The sequence below is a fragment of the Phaenicophaeus curvirostris genome, chromosome 2 (assembly GCF_032191515.1).
Source record: "Phaenicophaeus curvirostris isolate KB17595 chromosome 2, BPBGC_Pcur_1.0, whole genome shotgun sequence".
Lineage (NCBI taxonomy): Eukaryota > Metazoa > Chordata > Aves > Cuculiformes > Cuculidae > Phaenicophaeus > Phaenicophaeus curvirostris.
Genome location: NC_091393.1, coordinates 1592467 through 1614620, shown reverse-complemented (window position 1 = coordinate 1614620; position 22154 = coordinate 1592467). Strand labels below are relative to the sequence as shown.

The 22154-nt window shown below is 43.1% G+C and overlaps 1 protein-coding gene across 3 annotated transcripts in view; it reads left to right on the top strand.

The window, feature by feature from the left end:
• The first annotated feature begins 385 nt into the window (after nucleotides 1–385).
• LIN28B (lin-28 homolog B) overlaps nucleotides 386–22154 on the top strand; it is a 95408-nt gene continuing 73639 nt past the window's right edge. The window contains exons 1-3 of one of the 3 annotated variants that reach the window (XM_069850924.1): nucleotides 386–451; nucleotides 9978–10026; nucleotides 16447–16631. In XM_069850924.1, the coding sequence (XP_069707025.1) occupies nucleotides 9993–10026; nucleotides 16447–16631 (219 nt within the window). In that variant the 5' untranslated portion in view covers nucleotides 386–451; nucleotides 9978–9992. Of the gene's footprint in view, nucleotides 452–9977; nucleotides 10027–15472; nucleotides 15519–16443; nucleotides 16632–22154 lie in introns of those variants that run through there. The other 2 variants (XM_069850923.1, XM_069850925.1) reach the window with 2 other exon arrangements.

The following is a 22154-nucleotide window of genomic DNA, read 5'->3' as shown; positions in this document are numbered from 1 at the left end:
CGAACCCGCAGCTCGTGCGGCTCAGCCCCGCGCGGGGCGGGGCGGGGCGCGGCGGGCGAGTCCCGGGCGGGGGGGGGGGGGGGGGGGGGGGCGGGAGCAGCGGGGTTGGGGCGGGGGGGGACACCCAGCCCCGCCCCGGCGGCTCGCGCTGCCCTCGAGCGCCCCCGCGCGTGCCCGCCCTGCCCGCGGGGAGGGCGGCGGGCAGGTGCGCGGCGGCTGCGGCGTGAGCCGGCGCTGGGGCCGCGTCCCCCCCCGCCGCCCCTCCCTCCCTTCCTTCTCCTTCTTCTTCTCCTCGTCCTCCTCATCATCCTCCTCCTCGGTTCCGTCCTCCCGGCGGCTCGCGAAAGGCGAAGCCCCCCCCCCACCCCGCCGCCCTCCCCCCCCCCCAGCGGGGGCGCCCGTCGGCGGGGTGCGCAGCCCCGCTTCGCCCGGCCACCATGGCGCGCGGGAGGTAAGCGAGCCCCCCCCCCGCCCTCCCGCCGCACCTGCCGGGGCGCGGCGAAGGGCGGATTTTTTTGTTTTGGCTTTTTTATTTTTTTTTCTTTCTTTCGTCTCCCTCCTCCCGCCTTCATGCCGGAGGGAAACTTGCGCCGGGGCGGCGGCTCCGCGCTGGGGCGGCGCGCGCCCCCGCGGGCGGCGGCGTGGCGCGCGCACTTCCGGGTTCCCACCTTTCCCACCCGCCCCGTTCGCCGCCGCCCTCGAACGGAGCCGCATCTCTCGCCCTCCGGGATGCGGGAAACAAGGGCAGCCGGGCCGGCCCCGCGCGTCAGACGCGAGCGCCCACAGCAGCCGTAGCGGGACGGGAGCGGCGGCGCTGGGATGTGCGGGACCCTCCGCCCGGCGGCGGTGCCCCACCTGCCACCCGCAGGTCTGGGGCGCGGCGGGCCGGCGCGGGGCTCCCGCGGCTTGGCGGGGGGGGGTGGGATGAGGCGGGGGGAAGCGGCGGGGACCGCGTTGCGGCGCCGCGAAAGGCGCGGGGTCGGAGCGCGCTGCGGTGACCGGGCCGGGAGCCCCGCGCAGCGCCGCGCGGGGGGTTCCGAGGCGAGCGGTGCCGCCATCTTGGATGGCCCCGCGCCGCGGGGCTGCGCGGAGGCTCCGGGCGCGGCGCGAATAAAGTGCAGAAGCGGCTCCGAGGCGCGTGGTTTGTGCTCGGCTGGTGCCGCGGCCGCGGGGGGGAGCGGCGGCTCCGCTCGGTCGGGGCGGCGGGGGATCGCGCGGTGGGTCGCATCAACCGCAGGCGAACGCAAATAAGCAAACGGCTCAGCCGCACCGCGCGTAAAAATACTTTGTCCAGGCTATTACGCAGTACAAAATCGGCGGTTCGAAATAAATCTGAAAACTCTAGGTTGATTATTTTAAATATCTTTTTGTTTTAACGCAATTTTAATCTGGTAAACGCGTTACCTAAAGATATTTGAGTCATTTACTGGTTTCTCTCCTGTCAGTGGTCGTGAGTAAATTCTGCATGAGGTTGTTACAGGGCTGGGACGAAAGAGTAGAGCCCCCGGCCAGTTTGTTCACAGGCTTCACGCTTTTTCGTTGTGTAACTGGTCTCGCTGTTCTTTTTAAGTAGGCCTTCCGCAGGGCTGGGGTCTTTCCCTCTCTAACAGCCTGTTTTGGAATTTTACATCTTGCATGGGGACGCTGTTGATAACTGCAAGTACGGGGAGCTGTCGTCATGAGCCAGTCATCAGACAGCAAGAAAATAATTACAGCGAAACTTGGTTTTAATTTGTTTAAATAGAGCTGTGTTTTGTTTGAGTGGTAGCTGGGTGTAATATTGTACTAAAACGCAATAGTCTGTGTTTACCTTTAGATTGATATCTGTATGCTTTGTTTTACAAGCCCACAAGTCTTTTTTATTTTTATTTTTTTTTTAAACATTAAAAACAACCTTAAAACTTAGGAGGAGGCAACACTGACAAGCTTGTTTGGAAAACATTTTGTAAGATATACAACTAAGCCATAGTTCTTTAAAGAAAGGTGATGGGGTTTCCCCTTGGTATAGAGTGGTTGGAATCAATATTGAATTAAATTATGACCTTAATTAGTAATACACCAGGAAGCTAAGTTTCCTTTGCTGTAGTGTAATGACTCACGTGTGTATGGCAAAAGTAGTGATTATGGCGGATGTTTGCCCTGTGTCGTAGTTACAGAAATGCAGCCTAGTGAAAGCCGCTCACATACGTATGACAAGAATAGCTGTATTCCACGCTGTTGTTAAAATACGTTCTGTAAAGGGCATGTGCTGCCATCTCGGTCTTATCAAAACTTCATTTTTTAATCAGAAAATTTATTAGGTAGCACCTATTAAAAATTTCAGAAGGAAAAAAAAATGGTGATAGATGGATGAATGCAGAAGGAAACCCCAAACAAACCCTCTCCTCTTAGGCCTGAACCTTCTGAGCCATTGCTGGGATGCGGCGGTAGGTCACAGGCAGCCTTCCGGATTGCATCCCCGAGCACAGAAATGAATTTTAAAACCCGGGAGGTTAAAATCTTTGTTCGTGCTCCTTTTCTTTCTCACAACGCCGCGGCAGCGCTTTGTTCGAGCGGCAGCCGAGCCCCGCGCCGCGCAGCCCGGTGTCTGGGCGGGTTTCCCCGGGAGCCGCTTCCCCGCAGCGGGAGCGGCGCGAGGGCCCGCGGGCCGCCGCCCCCCCTGCTCCGGCCGCCGCGCCGCTGGCCGCGGTGCTGAACGCCGCCAGCCATGTTGGTCTCGGCCGCAGCCCGCGGTCCCGGGGCGGGCGGTGCTGGCACGGGCACCGCTTGTGCCGCCGCCTCTCATTCCTCTGGTGCGTGTTTGCGTCGTTCACGAGGGGTCACGGTAGGGAAATGCTTTCGCCGAAAGCCTTTATGTAATGCGCTGTGTCACTTTGGTATTGTCTGCCGGTAGTAAAATCGGTGACAGAAATACTATAGAGCTTCCTTCTTTAGAAAAGGAACCCTTCCAGCAATAAAGATTTTTTCGGAGAACACTTGAGAAATGTAATGTTGCCTATGTAAAATGGAAGTGCAGCTGAAAGCAGCATCTGGACAGGAACTTGCTATTTTTAACCACAGGTTCAGTTTATGAAAGGACACTGAAAGCTGATATCAAAACAGCGTGTCATCAGTGAGAACATAATAAGCACTGATTGTATGGGGAAGGTTCAAGAAAAAAACAGGTATCCGCTAGCAGCATTACACACACAGACATGAGGTTTATTTTGTTTTCCTTTCTTTAAGAGAAAACAGTGAAATTTCTACAGGCATGCAGTCCAGAGGATTTTTTTTTTTTTCCTAAATTCACTTTAATGTGCTTCAGCATCTCCACAATCCTATAAAAAATAAAAAAGCTCTTTTTTACTACAGAGACAAGTGTTCATTTTCTGTAATTGCACACTGTGTGGTTCAAATGCAGTTGCATAATAAGAAGCAAATATGCTACTCTGGTTTGATGTGTAGAGGCTAAAAAGAAGGAGAAAAGCAACCTGGTGTGTTTCATGTGGAAGGATAACAATTTTAAAAATACACATACTTTTTAACATTCTGCTTCTAAAAATAGAATTAATTGATATGCAGGGTCTTCAAATTAAAGGTCAGAGGTGACAAACCAGGACAAAGGTCATGCAGCTCATTTTCAGGCAATCAGTTCCTAGTTTTTTCATGGTTGAACAAAAGCTTAATTATACAGAAGTGAGGAGTGTAATATTTAACCAGTCAATTTTAACAGAGAAGTAGATATAGGTTGACCCAATTCCCTTTTTTCTTGAATGTGGCTGTAATGTGGAATTATTTGTGCTGTTGTTACTGATACAAAAAAAAAGGTCTGTCTAAACATTTAAATATGTTTATTAATTTATAATTTGCATTAAGTGCTTATACTTGAGAACTGAGAGAAGATAACATAGCCATTTTGTGTTTTTCCAGTGATCTTAGCAAAAAAAAAAGAGGTCTATCCTGATGACAGATAAAACTGTGTTTTCAGTAAAGTTAAATTGCAGGTCCATGCATTTTTGGTAGTCATGCACGTACTTATTCTTTCTAGGACAACGCTTTCCTTCCCAAAAATCCTGCTTCCAGCCTGCAGCATTCCCTATGTCACTATGCAGTAATTACACACACCTAAAAACTGACCATGATTATCATTTTCTATTGTGCAGTGTAGTATTCTTTCAGTAATTAAGGTTCAGGTTTCTTAATCATTTGAAGGGATTGTTTCAATGTTTATGTTAATAATTTTACATTTACACTAAATCATGTTTTCAGAAACATTCCAGAAGTATTTAAAAATGATTCTGTAGGGAACATTTGATGCAGTACTGCAAAAACCTAAGGATAAAGCCCACAAATAATACTGTTAAAATTGTACACTCCTTAGTACTTTTGTATAGCATAGGTGTTGTTTTTTCTTTCAGACACAGTCTCTCCTGTACCTACTTGAAATACTTAGGTGTGCACTGATTTTTAAAGATTTTCATCTTTGATTTTAGAAATTATGCATTTTTAGTGACATATTACTGATGTTCCTGTGTACTTTATTCTGTTTGAATTAATGACCTATCTGCACTAACTTTCTAAAAGACGAGCATTGCGTTACTTTATTTGCTCAGTTGTTTTAGATAGTGACTTGGTCAGAAGATAAGACATACAGGGCTGCAGTCTGCTCCAGTTAAATCGAGAAAACTGTCATACGCCCTGTAGCATCCATAGTTCTAGGAAAGACAGTGTCGGTGTTTAAAAGACAGACTCTTATCTGATGTTTTTCTTTTATAACCTTTAGTGTGATTGTTTTAATCCACGATATCTATAGCAGTATTTGGTGAGCATGTTATAAAATGCAAAAGATAACAAAAATCTATCTTTGTTAATGCTCTCAAGTAATGATTTAGTCATTTTAAAAAAAAGATCCTCTGTTTTGTGGGTAAATGGCATGTACAAATAAACCAAAAATTCTATGCAAAGGAAAATATATGTGAAAGAAGTGTAAATTCCATGAAAAGAAGTCTTAATCTAAAACATCTCAGAATGGAGGTCTGAAAAAACCATAGTAAAATTGTTATAAAAACAATTTTAAAAATCTATATAATATACTTCTAAAAATAAAACTCGTTGCAGTGCTATTGCTTTTGAAGGAATTATGTTAAAGTCTTTAAATTAGTTACTCTTATAACCTAGATGAAAGTTGTAAATCATACCATTTGTTTATAGAATGTACTTAATCTTGGTTTGATATTAGGTTTGCATTGAGGAAACGCGCACAGTTCTGGATTAAAAATATAACATTTCTACAGTGATTGTCAGTAATTCACATACAATTTAGTGCAATCAGGGAAAATGGGAAAAAATGTGTTTTTCTTAAAGCTAAAAGCTTAAATATTGAATTCAAGTTGTTGCCATAATGCTCTTTATTTGGCTTTTAACATGTATCTTTTCACAGTTTCATTTAGTGTTGCTTTGTTTGCAAATAGCTTTTTTTAAATGGGGAAATAAAATCTTACTTATGTATGTGTAGTTTCTTATAGAAATAAATAAATACTGAATAAATCAGTCATTAAGCTTTGAAAAAAAAAAGTTGATCTATGATTTGAGAATTGTGGCTTTTAAAGTTGGGGTTTTTTTCCTTACAAAGTACTGATACTAATTTAAATAACAGAAAGAAAAATCCTTCTGAAAACAAATGTAATGAGATCACAAGGTAGCTTTCTCATGGTTTTGTTTGCTGTATAGCAGATCAATTTGTGGCAATTTCAATAGGCAAATGCTAACAGTAAAGTGGGAAGAAAATACTTAAAATATGACGGAAGTAGAAAAGCAGTAGTGATGGGTTTTATTTTTAAATTGTGTAATTTAAAAAAATTCTTGGAATCTTACAAAATTTTGTTTGAAACATACTTATCTTACGTTCCTTTTAATTTAATAATAGTCATAGTTGCTTTATACATGTACAGTAAAATGTAGACTATATGAAACTGCAGATTGTACTAAATCAAACAGAATAAATATGAGAATTGTGTATACCCATTTTCAATCCTTAAAACATAAATAATCTTGTTCCTTTAGTTAAAGTTTTAAACTAAATAAATACTAAAGAGTTTTTAATGCTGAAATAACTGTCACTATTAATATAACAACGGTATTTCATTTTGAAGGGAAACTTTGATCCTGTTTAAGTAGTTGGCAGGCTTTCATTGGTTCTAATTCTGATACGGTGGGTTTTATTACTCCTTTTGTATAACCCAGAAGAATCAGATTCATAAGAACGGTGGAAGCACATTTTACCATTCTGTGTTCCTGTTCCCACTGTAGTCAAATGACACTCTTACAAGTAGTTGAAAGGTGCATTAACTGGATGTTTGCTCTTCAAAAATGTGTACTTAATTTCTTAAAAACTAAGGTATGCTTAGCCTCTTTTTATATCCGAGACACATATATCTGGGTTATTGCCACCCATTTTATTTACTTCAAACTTTAGTTTACCCTCCTTCAGACCAGCGAGAAAATAGAGTGAAATTAGTAAAGAGAGACTAAATTTTAACTTGATAGTTGTTCAATTACTTCTCTTGAATCACCATTTTTAAGATGTTTTGGCATCTCACAGGAGCTTGCTTTTATCATCATTTGCTAGAAAAATATTGTAATGATGTAAGAAGAGAAGTAGGGGGGGAAAAAAAGCAAAGAAAATTATGGCTAGACTAAGAATAAAATTGTGACAGCTTTCAACTTTGTTTTCCCTCTGTAATTGCATAAGGACATTGAGTTCTGAGTATACATTTTCATGAAAACTTTTCTTACTTATGCATTTCAAACTAACTATGTTTTACTGAATTAAACAAAAAGGAAATGAGTTAAAACAATGAAAACATCTCAGGAGGAAACTCACTATTCAGAATCGTACGTTAAGGAATCCGTCTACAGACTCTTAAAACAAGTTAATTCAGAGTATAACATATTTATGATGTTTGAAATCATGTGTGCATAATGCTTCTAATCAGCAGTCAATAATTGTAAACAAAAATAAAGTGTTAAAATTAACTGTGGTTGAAAAGACATAGAGAAAATTGCTAATTACAAAATGCATTTTTTAAGTTAATATATCTGATCACTGTGCGGATGTGTGTCTGTATATGTATTAAAAGCTGATGTTTTATGTTCTTTCTATGCTTAGGTTCTGTACACAGAGCTTTATAAATTTTTTATTTACTTTACAGCATTCATCTATTCAAGCTTTCACTCCTGCTGCATTAACCAGAAGAACTCCCTTAACATCTGAATGTTTTCCCTTGTTCCTTTGCATCACTATCATACTTGTTTGTTATAAAATAAAGTATTGGTGGAGTTTGTTCTCTAGTTCTTCTGCACTCTGATCATACTTACAGTATCCAACACTCTTTTGAAAATACACTGCAGGCTTCATTCGGTGGAAGAAATCTGTGCCCTGGCTACCTCTGACTGTGAAATAAACAGATTTAATATCAGAATTTTTATTTTCAACTTGGTTTTGGAGGAAGTGTATAGCTTATTTAAATGGGGTAACTATGTATGCCTGCTCTATTTTCATCCAAGCAAATCAGGTTTCTCAGTCTTTCTGAAGCAAACTTGCTTCAGCTTATTAATTTAAAACAATGCTTATCAAAGAGAGGGAACTTTTTTTTTTTTTAAATAGGTATAAATACAAATTTACTGTTTTCCTCTGGCCAATGAGTTGTCAAAAAATAAACTATATAAGCTGTTAAGTAAGTTCAGTTGTAGAATATGCTACCTGTAAGGAAAAGGGTATTACTTTTGCTGGATGTCTGTGTCTCTGATACTACTCTTTTCACTGTATTTCCCATTCTGTGATAACCCCATGTGGTGTTCTGTTGCATTATTTTTTTGTGCCTACTGTTACAGTATCCTTCCACGTGCTGTGCATACCTAGTTAAAACAAGGATTGCTTTCAAAGCAACTAACCTTTTCCTCCAACTCATCATGCTATTTAGCACCTAATTCTTAAACAGCATTAGGTTATTTGCAGTTACAGAGTTAATGTAAATGGCAAGATAGTTTCAGAACTAAAATGCCAAAATACGTTTCATTTTTGTACAGCATAAGGAGGAACAGGAGACTTCACTGTGAGCCACTTCAGAGCCCAAACCTGCTTCTGTTTAAGTCAGGGACTGATTTCTTATGGCTTTCAGTAAGATGCAGTAAAATACCTGCTACTTAGTTTCTCATCTAATCTGGTTTAGAATTGGAAACACTAATGTCCCTTGTGCCAAGTTTTAGGTATTGAGAAACTACTTACAATAAATACTTTATAAAAATATTACATTTCCTTTTTTCTACTCAATGTGATACGTTTATGTGACACTCTTAAAATATGTGATGCTTACAAATATGTTATGAAATGGTGGTACCAGTAACAAGAACAATAAGCTTGTGCTGTATCCTGCTGTAATTTTCAAGAACTGTACTTTATCCCCTTGAGTCTGAACACCACTCCCCCAAATATTTATTTTTAATCTCTTCATAAACTGAAGTGGGCTACCTGCCAAAGTCAAGAACAGATCCTTTACTTCTATGCTTGCATATTTCATTAAGTTGTATAAATAATGCAAGTAAATCCAAAAGACACAAAAGCCACATAGCCACAGGTTGACAGAACAAAGAGGCAGACAAAGGAGGTTGGGCTTCAGCGCCTGAAGGTGTAAAAGCAGAGCTAGATTTAATAGCAGGCAGAAGTCCACATAGTTGCAGTGGAAAACTTAGTTACTACAAAAGAAGAGGAGTTGAATCAGCTTGCCAGCGTTTTTGCACTGAAAATAAAGTTGTACTGTCCCCTTTTCAGATTTCTGGTCTTGGAAAGGATTCAGGGTAACTGACTGTAGGGGAAAAGAAGTTAATGAAATGTGATTCTCACTGGTCTTTGGTCATTCTGGCTTTGCTTATTCCTAGTGGAACATCCCATTTTTTAGTTAGAGAGCAGGATAAGTGTCAGGATGTGGTCTTGAACTGGAAAAAGATAAATCTCATATTTCTCCTAAAGAGTATTTGGGTTATATCTAAACAGGAAGATAATGTAATTTCTTGTTTGTTTTGGATGGGTTTTAGTTAGAGTATTCAAAAGACAGTAGAGTGACAAGAGGACAGGCTTGTAGCAGGTGAGTTTGTGCATGCTCCTCCCCACCTTTCTCTTACTAAGCAAACTGGTCAGCCTAAGTAACAGGCTTATTCCAAAACTAAGGTCTTTTTCCTTCATGCTTCCTACCATCTGTGTACCCGTTTTCTGTGTGAAATTGTTATTTGGATTATACAAAATCAGCCAGGTGTTGCTCAGCTATATCAAAAGTACACCTTTCATGAAGATTCAAGTTACACATTTGTACTTTTATGACTAATTAGTTTTGGTCGCATTGAGACCTGGGATTTAATATTCTTACGTATGCTGTGCAATTTTGTAACTGACGCAGTTGAAAACATTTTTCTATTGATGCTCGTAAACTGGCATCCATTTACAATTTTTACCATTAAAAGAATCATGAAGAATCATCTTTATTGTGTTTTTTTTAATCATATACAAGGCTTGACTGATTGCTTAATTTGTAGAATTTTAAGCGTAGTAAAGACAATTCATTAGTTCTCAGGTTACCTATTGCAATGAAATATTGATAAAGGAAACAAACACCTTCCAATGTCCTGCAAATCTCTGTCTTTTCGCTCTGCTGTTGTGAACTGTATAGCTTTCCTAAGAGAGCAGTGAAGGGGGCAACGCCTTTGTGGATGCTTTAAAAAAAAAAAAAAAGCTGCTCATTTTTATCTTACACCTTGGTTATCTCATTGTGGTTCTGATGAGCTAGGTAAGTCTCCGACAGTTAATAAGTTTACAGGTCACTTCACAGAGTCAATGCCCTGGCAATTTATGGCCTTCTAATGAGCTGTTAAACTGGAGAAGGGGTAATTAGATATGGTACCCTGGCACAATGTACACAGTACTGACTCCAGCTCTCTGATTTTAGGTTCCTCAGAAGACGATGAGGTCATTCAAGAAGGTCTCGTCAGGCTCAGGTCAGTCTTCTCTATAGCGTCTTACTTGGCTGACTTTGTGTCTATAAAACTGAAGCACTGTAGCACTTGTGCCCTACTGATTCAGACGAACTTAATTCTTGGGGGGAGGGGGAGGATAGTTAACTTTGTGCACAGGCTTCAGAGTTCTTCCTTGATGCGTTTTGAGCGTTCTGCTCCTGTAATACAAATAAACAATTGTGCGAGCAAAGTTTACAGTAACCCAGCGTCAGGTACCTGTTGGATGCGGTGTGAGCCCGCCCGCCTGTACCTGTCACTTCTGGACCACCTACCGCTGGTCGCCGGCTCCGATTTTACCTCCTCCGGTTCTTTCCATGTCGTTGCCGAGTCCCGGCGCCGGCGGGGCGGCCCCGCACGCAGCCGCCTCGGAACGGGGGGCGCGGAGCTCCCGCCGAGAGGCGCTGCCTGCCCGGGGGAACCGCGCCCGCCAGCCCTCCCGGTCCCGCGGCGGGGGGCGGGTCTCCCGCGACGGCCCTGGAGCCTCCCAAACCCGCCGGGAAAGGGCTGCGACCCCGCAGCTGAGGAGGCGTCAAAACCAACGTGAGACCGCGTCCCTCCCGCTCCTGCCCTCGGCTCCCCGCGTTCCGCAAATACCCCGCGCGGCACCCGCGCTCCGTCCCGCCGGGAACGCCCGTAACGCGCCCGTCGGGGCGAGCCCCTTCGGGCGGCGCTGCCCGACCGGCAGCCGGGGCGGCGGCGAGAGCCCCGCGGTTGGTCCCCGCGTCGGGCAGATCCCGACCCGCAGCGGGGCCGGCCGCGAGAGCGGGGATGCCCTCCGTTAGAAGTTGGGTGCGTGTCCCGCGGGAATAGCGAGACCCAAGCAGGGAAAAAAGAGCGCCGGGGGGTAGCTGGGCACGACTGACGGTGCTCTGTGAAACACGCCTTCTCCCGGTGGGAAGAAACCGCATTTTCTGGAAGCGTCTTAAAGTCGTCAGTGCAGAGCGGGACTTCGAAAGGGGGTGCTCACCTCTCATTCTCCGATAGTAACCACAAAGAAACACGGCAGTGGCAAAATCCCTTGCTGTGGTGGTCTGTGTTTTACATAACCTTCGCATAGCACTGCAGGATTTATTTTTATGCAAACGTTCACATAAAGGTGCATAACTTCGGGATCAAAGGAAACTTACGATATTCTTAAGGCGAAACCAATTGAATATTAAGTTAGATTAACATTGTATTTATGTTGTACGTAATGATGAGACTTCAGTATGTGAGATAATTGGATAAATTATCTCATTTTCTGTTGTCTGTATTCCAAGTTTGTAATTGCAAAATCTACAGAAAGAGCACAAAGTAGAGGGAAAAGATCACGATTGCAGCTCAGTGCAAGAAACAGCATCAACCACACTCCTGACTGGGTTTACTCGGTCATGGTGATCCATGTGTGCGCAGACTGCTGTTGATGCTTGACAAAATTGACAGTAACCACAGAAGGTAATTTCATTATGATCTACAACATTACATTGATAGGAAAGCGACTGTTGCAGGAAGCTGGCATGGGGCTGGCGCAAACCGTGGAGGACTGAGCGTAGACTGGCAGCTGGCTGGGATACTCGACGGTTTCTCACAATGTAGCAGACACCTCTTTTTCGCCCACTGAAAGCAGCCAGTGTTCCGCCAGTTTAGTGAGTGTTTGATGTAAAACTTAGTTCAGTTGTAACAGCGCAAGCCCTTCAAGCTGGGCAACGCTCATCTGCGGCAAGAGCGAAGGCGCAGCCAGGCTGGAGGTGAGGAGGTTGTGGTGGGAAGAGCAGAGAGCCCTGGTCGGGGGAGGGGGGGAGTCTTTGCCCCGAGGAAGCACCCGGAAAGCCCTCCCCCCCGGCTCCTCCTTAGGACGAGCCGGTTTCGATAGAAATCGGGTAGGAAACACGACGGGCGCCTCATTCGGTCAAACCTCGGCGGGGGCGGCGCGGAGCCCCCCCATCCCCCAGCGAGCGGAGAAGGGGGGCGGGGGGGCTCTCGGCGCCGTCCCTGCCCGCCCCAGAAGCGCTGGCTGAGCTTTGAAATGGGAAGTCGCGGCAGCACCCCGAGCTCTGCTTTCAAGTGCAAAACGCGTTTGGTTTCAAATGCACGCGGGGCCGTCCGTTTGTTTGGTTTTGTTTGGTTTTGTTTGGTTTTTTGGTTTGGTTTTTTTTTCCCTACTTCGGCTTTTGGAGGTGGAGGGGTTTGGGGGTTTATTTGTTTGCCCTGGAGAAGAGGAAAAAAAAACAATTAGGACTTTAACAAGTTTTTAGGAAAGTGACAAACTGGAAATCCAACACTGCTGGTTTTGGTTACATAGTTTCAAGCGAGCTCTTACTGTGCATTTAGAAAGACAGGTTCCAGCTTCTTATAATCGTCTTTGCCAAAATTAGCATCTATTTAGCGAAATGTAAGGATGGAAATATATTTTTTAATATGTGAACTATTACCATTAAACTATTTTTTCCATGAACTGACTTGTTCTGTAGGGCTTTCTCCACCTTTATCTTCTCGTCCCCTTCCCCCCAATTTATTGCGAATGAATTTTGGAAGATTGTTAGTAGTGGGCTGGCTTATTTTCCTTTTTTTTTTCCTTTTTTTCTTTTTTTTTTTCTTTTTTTTTTTTCTAGAGAGTTCCCAGCTGGCATCAGCTCTCTACCTTCGACAAAACTTGAAAGGCTGATGTCCCTTGCAGGAAATGAATGAGTCGATAACATCTGACACCAGTGACCAGTCCAGTGACCCCAACCTTAATTTTACTAATACTGGAGGCCTGAAAATCTCAGTAAAGACCCTGTGCAAATCCCCCCTCCATTTTACAAAATCTCTATTTGTCTTGCAATATAAGAGATACTTTGCTACAAATATCTTTACATTCATGTATTTATGGGGTTTTTTACTCTTTAATTTATTTATCGAAGAACCTATTATTCTGAATTTTCTTTTAACTTGATTTGCTAATAAGACATTTTTTCCATTTAATGAACTCCATCAACTCGTTTGTGGCTGTTTAACCAATATTCTAGCCTCTAAGGAGTTTTTATACCAAATGCGGTGAAATAAATCTATCTGAAAAAATAAAGACCTTTAAAACTGTGTTAAACAGAATACTTCATATCTTTTCGAAAGGAGGGACACAGAGGGCTCGTATTTTATGAATATGCCGTTCTGCTACAGGAAATGGAGTCTTAGGCACTTGGAGCAAGTCTAAGCATTTTTATTCCGGTAATCTTAATTTCTTGTTCGTAGCTGGGGTTTCACATGTGTTAAAATCTCATACATTTATCATATATTAGATATCGTCCCGGTCATAAGATCCAAGCATATAAAATTACTCGTGAATTAATATTGTAAAATAATCGCTTTTGTAAAGGGGGAAGGGAGGGTACGGGCAAAAAGAAGTGGTATGTTGCACCAATGCGCAGGTCAGGTCAGTGTAAGAAGTCGACCTCCACTGTTGAAATAACCTATAGGAAATTTACGGTTGAAGTCTGCAAAGGAATTTCAGGATTTAAAGCTTTTGCTCCACTTGCCAGGCTGCTCCTATTTGTACACTTTTGCCCACCCTCGCTTTTTTCTAGCAAACGATCCAACCGAGCACCTTGGTATTTTCACACAGAAACGAGGCGCTAGCAGGGAATTTACGCTTTCCTGAAAGGCAACAAAAGGGGTAAACAGGCCCATCGGGGCAAAGGCGTCCCCTGTAATTGGGCAGACTGCTCGACGCCACTTCCAAAACAAGAGCAAGTGCTTTGCAAATTCATAAACCCCTTGTATTCAGGTTCTGCGCGGATCGGCTTGGTGCTTTGGCTTTTGTTTGTGTGTGTCCTTGGGATAAGAGAGGATGTCGGGGTTGGGGGGGAGGGGAAAGGAAGGAGGTTTAATAAGAAAGTAATTGAGGCCAGGTTTTAACAAGGTATAGTCAGCGTTTAAAAGTTACGCACAGCGGACGTAAAGTGAGGTTGTATGTGAGTAGGTGGCGAGGACAGAAAAGACCTGTCTGATCTTTTCATACCTTCGTCTGTACCTTTGCATTGAAGAAGATAGGACAGATGGTACATAAAACGGAATCTCACCTAATGGCGGGGGGGAGGAAGGTACATTTCTATAAGTATTTTTAAACAAACTTGCAACCGTGCAGCAACAGCAGGGGCTTGCGGGCAGGGCAGGAGCTGGATACCAGTGTGAGAGCCGGGGAGGGCTTTTGTACAGGGGTCCCGTTACACAGACCACATTTCTTTTGCGAGTTGGATTCCCCCCTCCCGCTGGCAGTGAAGGCTTAAAACAGCAGTCCCCGGTCAGCGATATTCCTCTCCTCTTTGTCTTCCTCCTCCGGCTTTTTTTTTTTTTTCTCCGCCTTCCTCCCCTCCAGCAAATCCTTTTCTCGATCAGTCCTCGTCCTCCTCCTCCTCCTCCTTTCCCCCGCGCTCCCGAGGAACAATCGTTGCTGATGGAGGTTCACTCCAATACTAGGCTCGAAAACTGGGCTCTTATTTAGGAAGTCATTAATCACATCCCCTCCCCCGGAAAGAGATGGCGGAGAAACCTGTGAAGTACAATTCCTCGCCCCATCCCCCTCCAAAAATGTTTTGAAACGCTAAACCTCCGCGCATTCCGGGCCGCGTTAAGGTGATACCGCGTTTCCGGCGCGCTTTCCATTTGAACGCGAGTTTATCCCCGCGCAGCCGCGGCGGGGGCGCGCAGCCCCGCACACGCGTGGGAGAGGCGGATTCCCCGCCCCCTGTGGCATTTCGCCCCCGCTCTCACGTGGGCCAAGGACGGTGCCCGGAGGCAGCGGCGCCGCGGGGGCTTTTCTTCAGGTGGACACGGCGACCCGGTGTCACACGTGCTTTGCGCAGACGGTAACCGGTGCGGGTGCCTCCCGACCCGCCGAGCGCTCGTCTGCGCACACGCGTGGGCTCGTTTGTGAGCGTCTTGTGCGGAGCCTGCCCAGAGCGGGTGGAGACACCCCAATAATCTCCTCTGCGCGTCTGCCTCCGCATGTATTTGTTCTTCTCTGGGCTGCATCTAGAAACACGCCGATCTTCCTGCGTATTTGTGCGCGCACGGGAGCGCGAAACCCCAGAATTGTACGTCATTTCGATTTCCCGTAAAGAAGCGCGCAGCTTAGCTGTGGAAAAATAATAGTAATATTGATAATAAAAAAAAAGTTGGAAATTTCTTGTTCATTCATAAATTATTTTGGCGTGTCAGCCCAGTTGAAATGGCGATTGGCTGCTCCTGCCTCCTGCCAACCCCTTAAGGATCCGATGTGAAATTAGTAGCAAGAAAGCATGTAATTGACCGAGTCACGTGTGCGCAGGGGGCCAGAACCGGAGCGAGCGAGAAGGGGAAAAATCAAAAGAGGGAAAGCACATTAGACCATGCGAGCTAAATTTGCGATCGTTCAAAATCAGGATGTTAGATTAATGCAGAAGACCACTTCGATCCGCAGGGAAAGTTTTCATCTCACGAGTTTGGAGCAGAGGGCCCGTGGGGCAACATGGCCGAAGGTTAATTTTCTTTTTCTATTGTTTTACTATGATTTTCGCTCGGTCGCTCGCTCTCTCCCCCCCTCCCCCCCCACCCCCCTTTTAACCCAACTCTGCATTACCCTTTTTTAGCAGCTCGCGCGAGGGGGCTTTCTCCAAACCCATTGTTACCCGGCTCAGAAACTGTTCCGTACCGCCCACACCGATTCACAACTTGAAAAGCTTTCAGGGGGCTATTGTTTGAATTGTTCCTGTTTGATTAAGCGCAGTTGCGGTGGTGGGATGAGAAAACGGCCGTACACCTGTCCCAACTTTAATCGAAAGTTTATTCCAAGGAGAGATGGATACACGTTGGAAAATAGTGGTTTCGGCGCTGCATGTGCAATAAGCAGTTGTGCAATCTACCCAATTTTGCTTATTCTCTCTCCTCCACCCTTCCTCGCCGGCCTCCCTCCTCGCCCCCCGGTCCTGCGCCTTGCGAGGAGAGACTAATTGGGCTGAGAAGCTCTGGTGCGAAATGGGATCGGTCTTAAACCAGCAATATTCAAGTAAAGTATTTCGTTCCGTGCTGTAATGTGGCTGAAAGATGGAGTTAAATGGAAAAATACACGTATGTACAGAAACGTGGGCTGACCCGGGCAAAGAGAAAGGGAGAGGCTCCGTATGTAGTGTTTCCTCTCTGTAACCTCCGGTGATTTTATTTTGTTATGTGTCTTGGGGAGAAGGTTTTTTATTTTGGGACTTGAGAAAAAATAAGCTCTTTTCGCCATCTGTGTTACGATTTTGTTTTGTTCTCCTTTCCCCCCCCCGTTTCTTTAATAACTCCTTTAGGCAGTGGCAAAAAGGATGTTACCAGAATTTAACTCTTTGCTTTGCATCTTGTCCCCCCCTTCCTTCTCCCCCATCCCCCTTTCCCCCCACCCCACCCCCTCTCCCTCTCCCTCAGCAGGGGCGAGTAAAGGTGGAGACGAGCCCGGGAAGTTGCCGGAGCAGGAAGAAGAGGAAGAATCCCAGGTTTTGCACGGAACCGGCCATTGCAAATGGTTCAATGTGAGAATGGGATTCGGGTTCATCTCCATGAACAACCGAGAGGGAAGCCCTTTGGAGTCTCCAGTTGATGTTTTTGTACACCAAGTAAGACCCATTTTTGTCTTCCATCTCAGCCTGCCGCGTTTGGTTAAACTCAGTGGGGCTCCGGGTTTATGTGAAGAGAAGTAACCTACTTTTCCTAGGTATTTAGGTTCATCTGTAATTTAAAAGTTGCCTTAGGTAGTGGTTTTGTTGGCTGCCTACAGTTTGAGTAAATAAGGTCGTTAGATGGTGCTTAGTCTCTGTGGCCGGAGATCTCTGCAAAAGGATAACCTTGTTTCTTCATATGTTACTCCTTGGTTAGAAACGTCTCCTGTGTTTTTTTTCATTCTTTTCAAATGCCACTTTTTTTTTTTTTAACAAGATTTTTCATTTGTCACCAGGCTGATCAGAAACAGCCTTTCCTTGGAAACTGGTTAAAATTAAGCTCGGAAAAGGATAAATAAATGTCGGGTTTAATTCAGATAACATTTGGATACAATTTTAAACGCTTTTCTTGTAAACCTCGAATTGCTTTTTAAAAGCTCATCTAAGATTAGCGAAATTAAGACGTAATTATCGTGTTATTCTACAGTAATTCAGACCTGAGAGCGTCCCTGTGGTGATACAGTGAAGCGTGCGTGTGGTTTGTTTGGTTGATTTTTGAATATTCCTTCCTAGAATAAAAAAGTGAGGATTAAGGATCGGCCCAAGAGCAGGGTCCCTGTAAGGCTGCTCGGGAGAGAAGGCGCCTGGGGCCCTTGTTGGTATTTTTAAGCATAACTGCCGTGTTTCGAACATGGCAGCTGGTCTGAATGCCTTCACAAAAAGGGGGTTCAGATGCAAGATATGTACAAATTCGTAAGGTTAAAGGAACTCTTCCCAAGGTTGTAGTGTGGTTTGTGAAGAAGGAGCATGTGTAGACCTTCCCCCGTCCTTTAGTTAATCTCCAGTTCCAGCATTTTGATCTTCCCCCGTCTTTTCTGTGATCAGAGAACAGAAGAGCGGTATCAGGTAAAGAGACCATTTTGGGTTTGGCTAGGGCCATGTTAGGAAGGGAAAAAGGCATCTTAACTTTTTACGTGGTTGTCCATTTTCTATGACGTTTGCACTGATGGGGCGGGGGGGTGTGTGTTCCATGATTATATAATGAATACTTTTTTAGTGTTCCATTTGATGGTCCGGCCTTATTTTCTGGTAACCTTCCTCAGGCTTTTTTAAAGAACACACCTTTCATTAGGTTAATAAGAAGGTGGCTGAAGCTTAGACAGAGCTCTGCTGCTGTGGCGTGTCGCCTTGCTCCTTGCAGTGGTGGAGTGGGTTTCAGATCTTGCTCTCTTAACATGTACCCTAAGGGCCTGCACATCAATATTACTTGCTTGCATTTGGAATTCTGTAGAAAATGTAGAATCCAATAGCGAACTTACTCGATTCTTACACTTCCTGCTTTGTACTGGCATATGGGTGCCTCCCTCTTTGCTGCTGCCTTTTCTGCTTAGGACCGAATGAATGAAACACTCTTCTGAGAAGGAGCAGTCCTATTTTTCTCCTTTTCTTCCCTTCTTTGTACCTTTTTAAGTCATGCAATTGCTCTTTACAGTTCTATAAATTTACTACCTAGATAAAAAAAGCTTTTTCTTGATCTAATTTTGTGTTAACACGTGTCATCCTCTTCGCTTCTCAAATAAAAGAAGGCAAATATTTGAAGTGTAGCAGTGTTGTTAATGAAAAACCCACATTTGGAAACAAAGATATTCTTGGAGCTGCGGAAATAGAAATCTTGAACTGTATGATAACGAAACATTTGAGTAATACCAGAGAAGGTGTGCTGTTCAGTAATGGAAAGTAGACACAAAAAATAATAAAAATGTATGTGGTAAATTTGTAAGTCGCTATTCAGTTGTGTCCCCTAAAGGAGGGGACAGGAATGAAATGTTAAACACATTTATTTACACTTAAATAATCAACAATTTTTTCAATATTCTTAGGTCTCTTAACACATATCACAATGTAAAAGGCAGTGAAAAATCGCATGTTTCAATGCACATAAACTGTACACCTCAGTAATTTTGACCATTACTTAGAAACATACCTTACAGAGTCAAGTTATTAGAATTCTGCAATGGATTGCTCTTACAACAAAGGAAATGTGTTTCTCACCTTTTTCTTTCTGATGGCATCTAGGGTATCCCCAAACTTCATGGTGACCTGAATCATCCTTCCATCAGTCCAAAGCAGAATTTTTCTGTTTAAATGTGATGGGGAGAAGAGGTACCTATTCCATTTCAGAGTACGTTAGATAATGTATATTGCTGTATAGTATACTTTGTATTAGCTGACTACTTGATCAGTGGCAACTGTAGCAGCCAGAGCATAAAAATGTATTTAAATCACTACGTTATTTAACAGTGCTGCTTGTACAGCAGAGTCTGTTGCCTGAATAGTGATTGGACCCTATTTCTATTAGTTATAATTTGAAAAATTTAGTCAGTGTGAAAAAGCCTTTTCAAGGCAAAGTTGTTAGTTTATTAATCTGTTGAAACCAAATATTGCTGTTCACACCTGGTTTGAAAACACTTGATCATTTATTTGTGTGCACCTAGTGTTGTGTGCATTCACTTGTTCTGCAACGTTTGTAACTACTAGTATCGTTTTATAGAATCAAACAATCTGAGCAGGGGAAAGAATCTTTCATCTTGTTTAGTCCAAGTCCTGTCAAAGCCAGCTTGAACCCTGCAACAATATTTTTACTGCCTTACCTTATGTTTTCTAGGTGAGGTTGTGCCCAGTTTATGAGAATTTGCTATAAGCAAATGCTTACTGGATGTCAAGTCAAAATTCCTGTAATAGTTTGAGTTCATTTTGAGTACCTGAGCTTTTGAACGCACAGCAAGTAATTTTGCTTTCTTCTTGGGAGTTCCCACTTGGTTGTGTGCAAATTATAGTCACGTTTTTCTGCAGTCAGGGCTTCGCTAATTGTATATATTGATATATCTTTAGAGGACTATCCTTTTGTTTGGACTTCTTTTCCCTTTCACCCAATTAAAGTTCTGTTCATGAAACAGCTGAAGTATGGAGTTTTAGCGCTAATAATTTTGACTGATCTTCTCTGAACTACCTTAAGGTTGTTGTTACCCTTCTGGTAATGACGTATCTAGAACTAGATGCATTATTTAAAGTAGAAACACATCAGCTGTTACATATGAGTGTGTCTGTGTGTACGATGTAGATAGGGTACTTTTACAAACATCTACAGTATTGTCCATTTTTAGCTTTATTCTGATACAGATTATACCTTCAGGTCATGTGTTTGAGTCATTCAGCATCATGTAAAAATTACAAGTCATAGAAAACTATTTAATTTTTCAAACACAAGCCATGTCCAATGTAGCAACCTGCCTAGTGTTTATTTTACAAAAAAAACCCAACTAGTAGTAGCCATGTTGGTCCTATGTAACTTTCAAATTCAAGCAAAGGAGTACTTTATTGAATTTGGCTCAATATTGTCATTTGGACAATAGGTTAGCACAGAATGAATAATTTAGCTTGCTTCTCTCTTACGACATGAATTCTGCACAGTTATGTGTGAACAGCTCTTTTTAAATTTTAGAAAAAGATCTATTTGTGAAAAGCAGGCTGGAGAAGTGAAGTGAATGAAACTTTCTGTGGTGCACATTAGAAAAGTTACTGATAAGAACTGAGAGTTCGAGCTTTCATAAAACCAGAGAAAAGGGTGATGCTTATTAAATTTTTTTTGCATGTTCAAAATTGTACACACAACTTAGATACACACAGCTGCTTTGGATGCTGGCAGTAAGGCAAAAATGCTGCAGATGTTTTTTTTGCACACGTTTTGCATGGTTTTGTTAGAAACATGTCTGTTTTCCTTTGCTTAGCATCAAGCCCAGATGTTAAAGATGATAATGAAGGGTAGAGTGCTGGCTGTAAATAGATGCAATTAAATACTTTTATGAATATCAAGGTTTATAATTTTACATTTTGTTTCTGTGTTATGTGGTCTTTCAGGATGAGACAGATTGTTCAAAGATGTTTGTTGGGATCTGGCTCTGTAGTCCAAAATTCTTACTGCATTCAGGGATTGATGCAGAATTTCTGAACTGGGAGTTTAAACCTGATCTGTCTTTGGGATTCTCTTTTATGAGATGGGGAGAGGAAGGAAGGGAGGAACAGCATACAGGAGTTGGTGTATTTTGTTTTCTTATTAATAGGAACATGGATGATTTGAAATATTTCATTTTCATCTAAACTTTCATACTGTTGCTGTAAGTTATTGTAATTGCAAGATTAAACAGAAAGGGGAGAGAGCTTTTTTTTCTTTCATTGATTCCTTCTGCATTGTGCTATCATTTGTACTTTATAAATTTTGCTCTTATTGTGGCAAGTACCTATCACAAAAGAAGGAGGGGAAATTACTGAGACTATTCAGCTACAATTGTAAACAGAAGAATAAATGGAAAATTAGACATGTAAGCAGTATCTGAAAAGTATTTTCTCTTAATTTGGCTGACTGTCCTTTTTCATGATGAATCAGATGCCTATTCTTTAAATTCCTAGGATTTTAGCTGCAGTTAACTGCTTTTTCTAGGATAAAATTGGGCAGGGCATGATACACTGAACGTTGACTTTTTTATATGGTGACACATGGGATCCTGTGCTTTTGCAAGGATGCATTAATACATCTAGCACATCTTTTCCATTTCTGCATTATTAGAGGCCTGTAAAAAGACCTCTTCTACCTCAGGATAGCTGGAAGTTCTGAGTGAGCAAGTGAGATCAATATTACATTGCTCCTTATTGTTAAATGGGACATAGAAATGCAAGTACAGAAATCTTCATGCAGAGTATGCTATTACAAAGTTGTCATCTTTGACTTCTGCTGGGGACCAGGCAAGCCCAGTCCTAATCAAAACAAAAGTGGCTAGCAGGATTTAGAGAGGGAAGCTGAGGAAGGAAGCGAATGGGGAGTAAGTATGTGTCTGCAGTGAACATGTGTATCGCAGATCTGGCAGAGATCAGACCTGTGCTAAAAAGTGGGTGTTGAAGTCTGCTCAGCAGCCTCAACACATGTAGAAACTGTAATGGGTAACTGCTAGGGATCCAGAGCTAAGTTTTGGCACTCGCCATGTGTGCAGGATCACACAGAGAAAATTTGCTTCAAATTGTGGGGATCATGGACTTGTGGTGTGGTATAGCCCTGTTGAGATTTTTTTTTTTTAAAAATTAATTTTAGCTACCAGTAACGGCCAGCCCTACGTTTCAAGCCCTGCCTGTGAGCGCATAGGCAGATGGCAAAATACTCCACCAAGAGCCTGATGGTTTAAGATGGTTGTATGAAGAAACTTGGTAATTTGGTATTTAATTTATGAAGTTGCCATCTGTGGAAGTATCTTCCAGATTTCATCTGTTTACATCTAAACCCAACATTACAGTGCATTTTTGTTGATAGACTTATATAGTATTTAAGTGAACGGCAAATCCCATTAAGCCTAAATGGTGTGAAACCAGATTAGATTTTGCTGAAGAAGTTTGAAATTAAGTGTTGACAAGCAAAAATCACAAGCTGCCCAA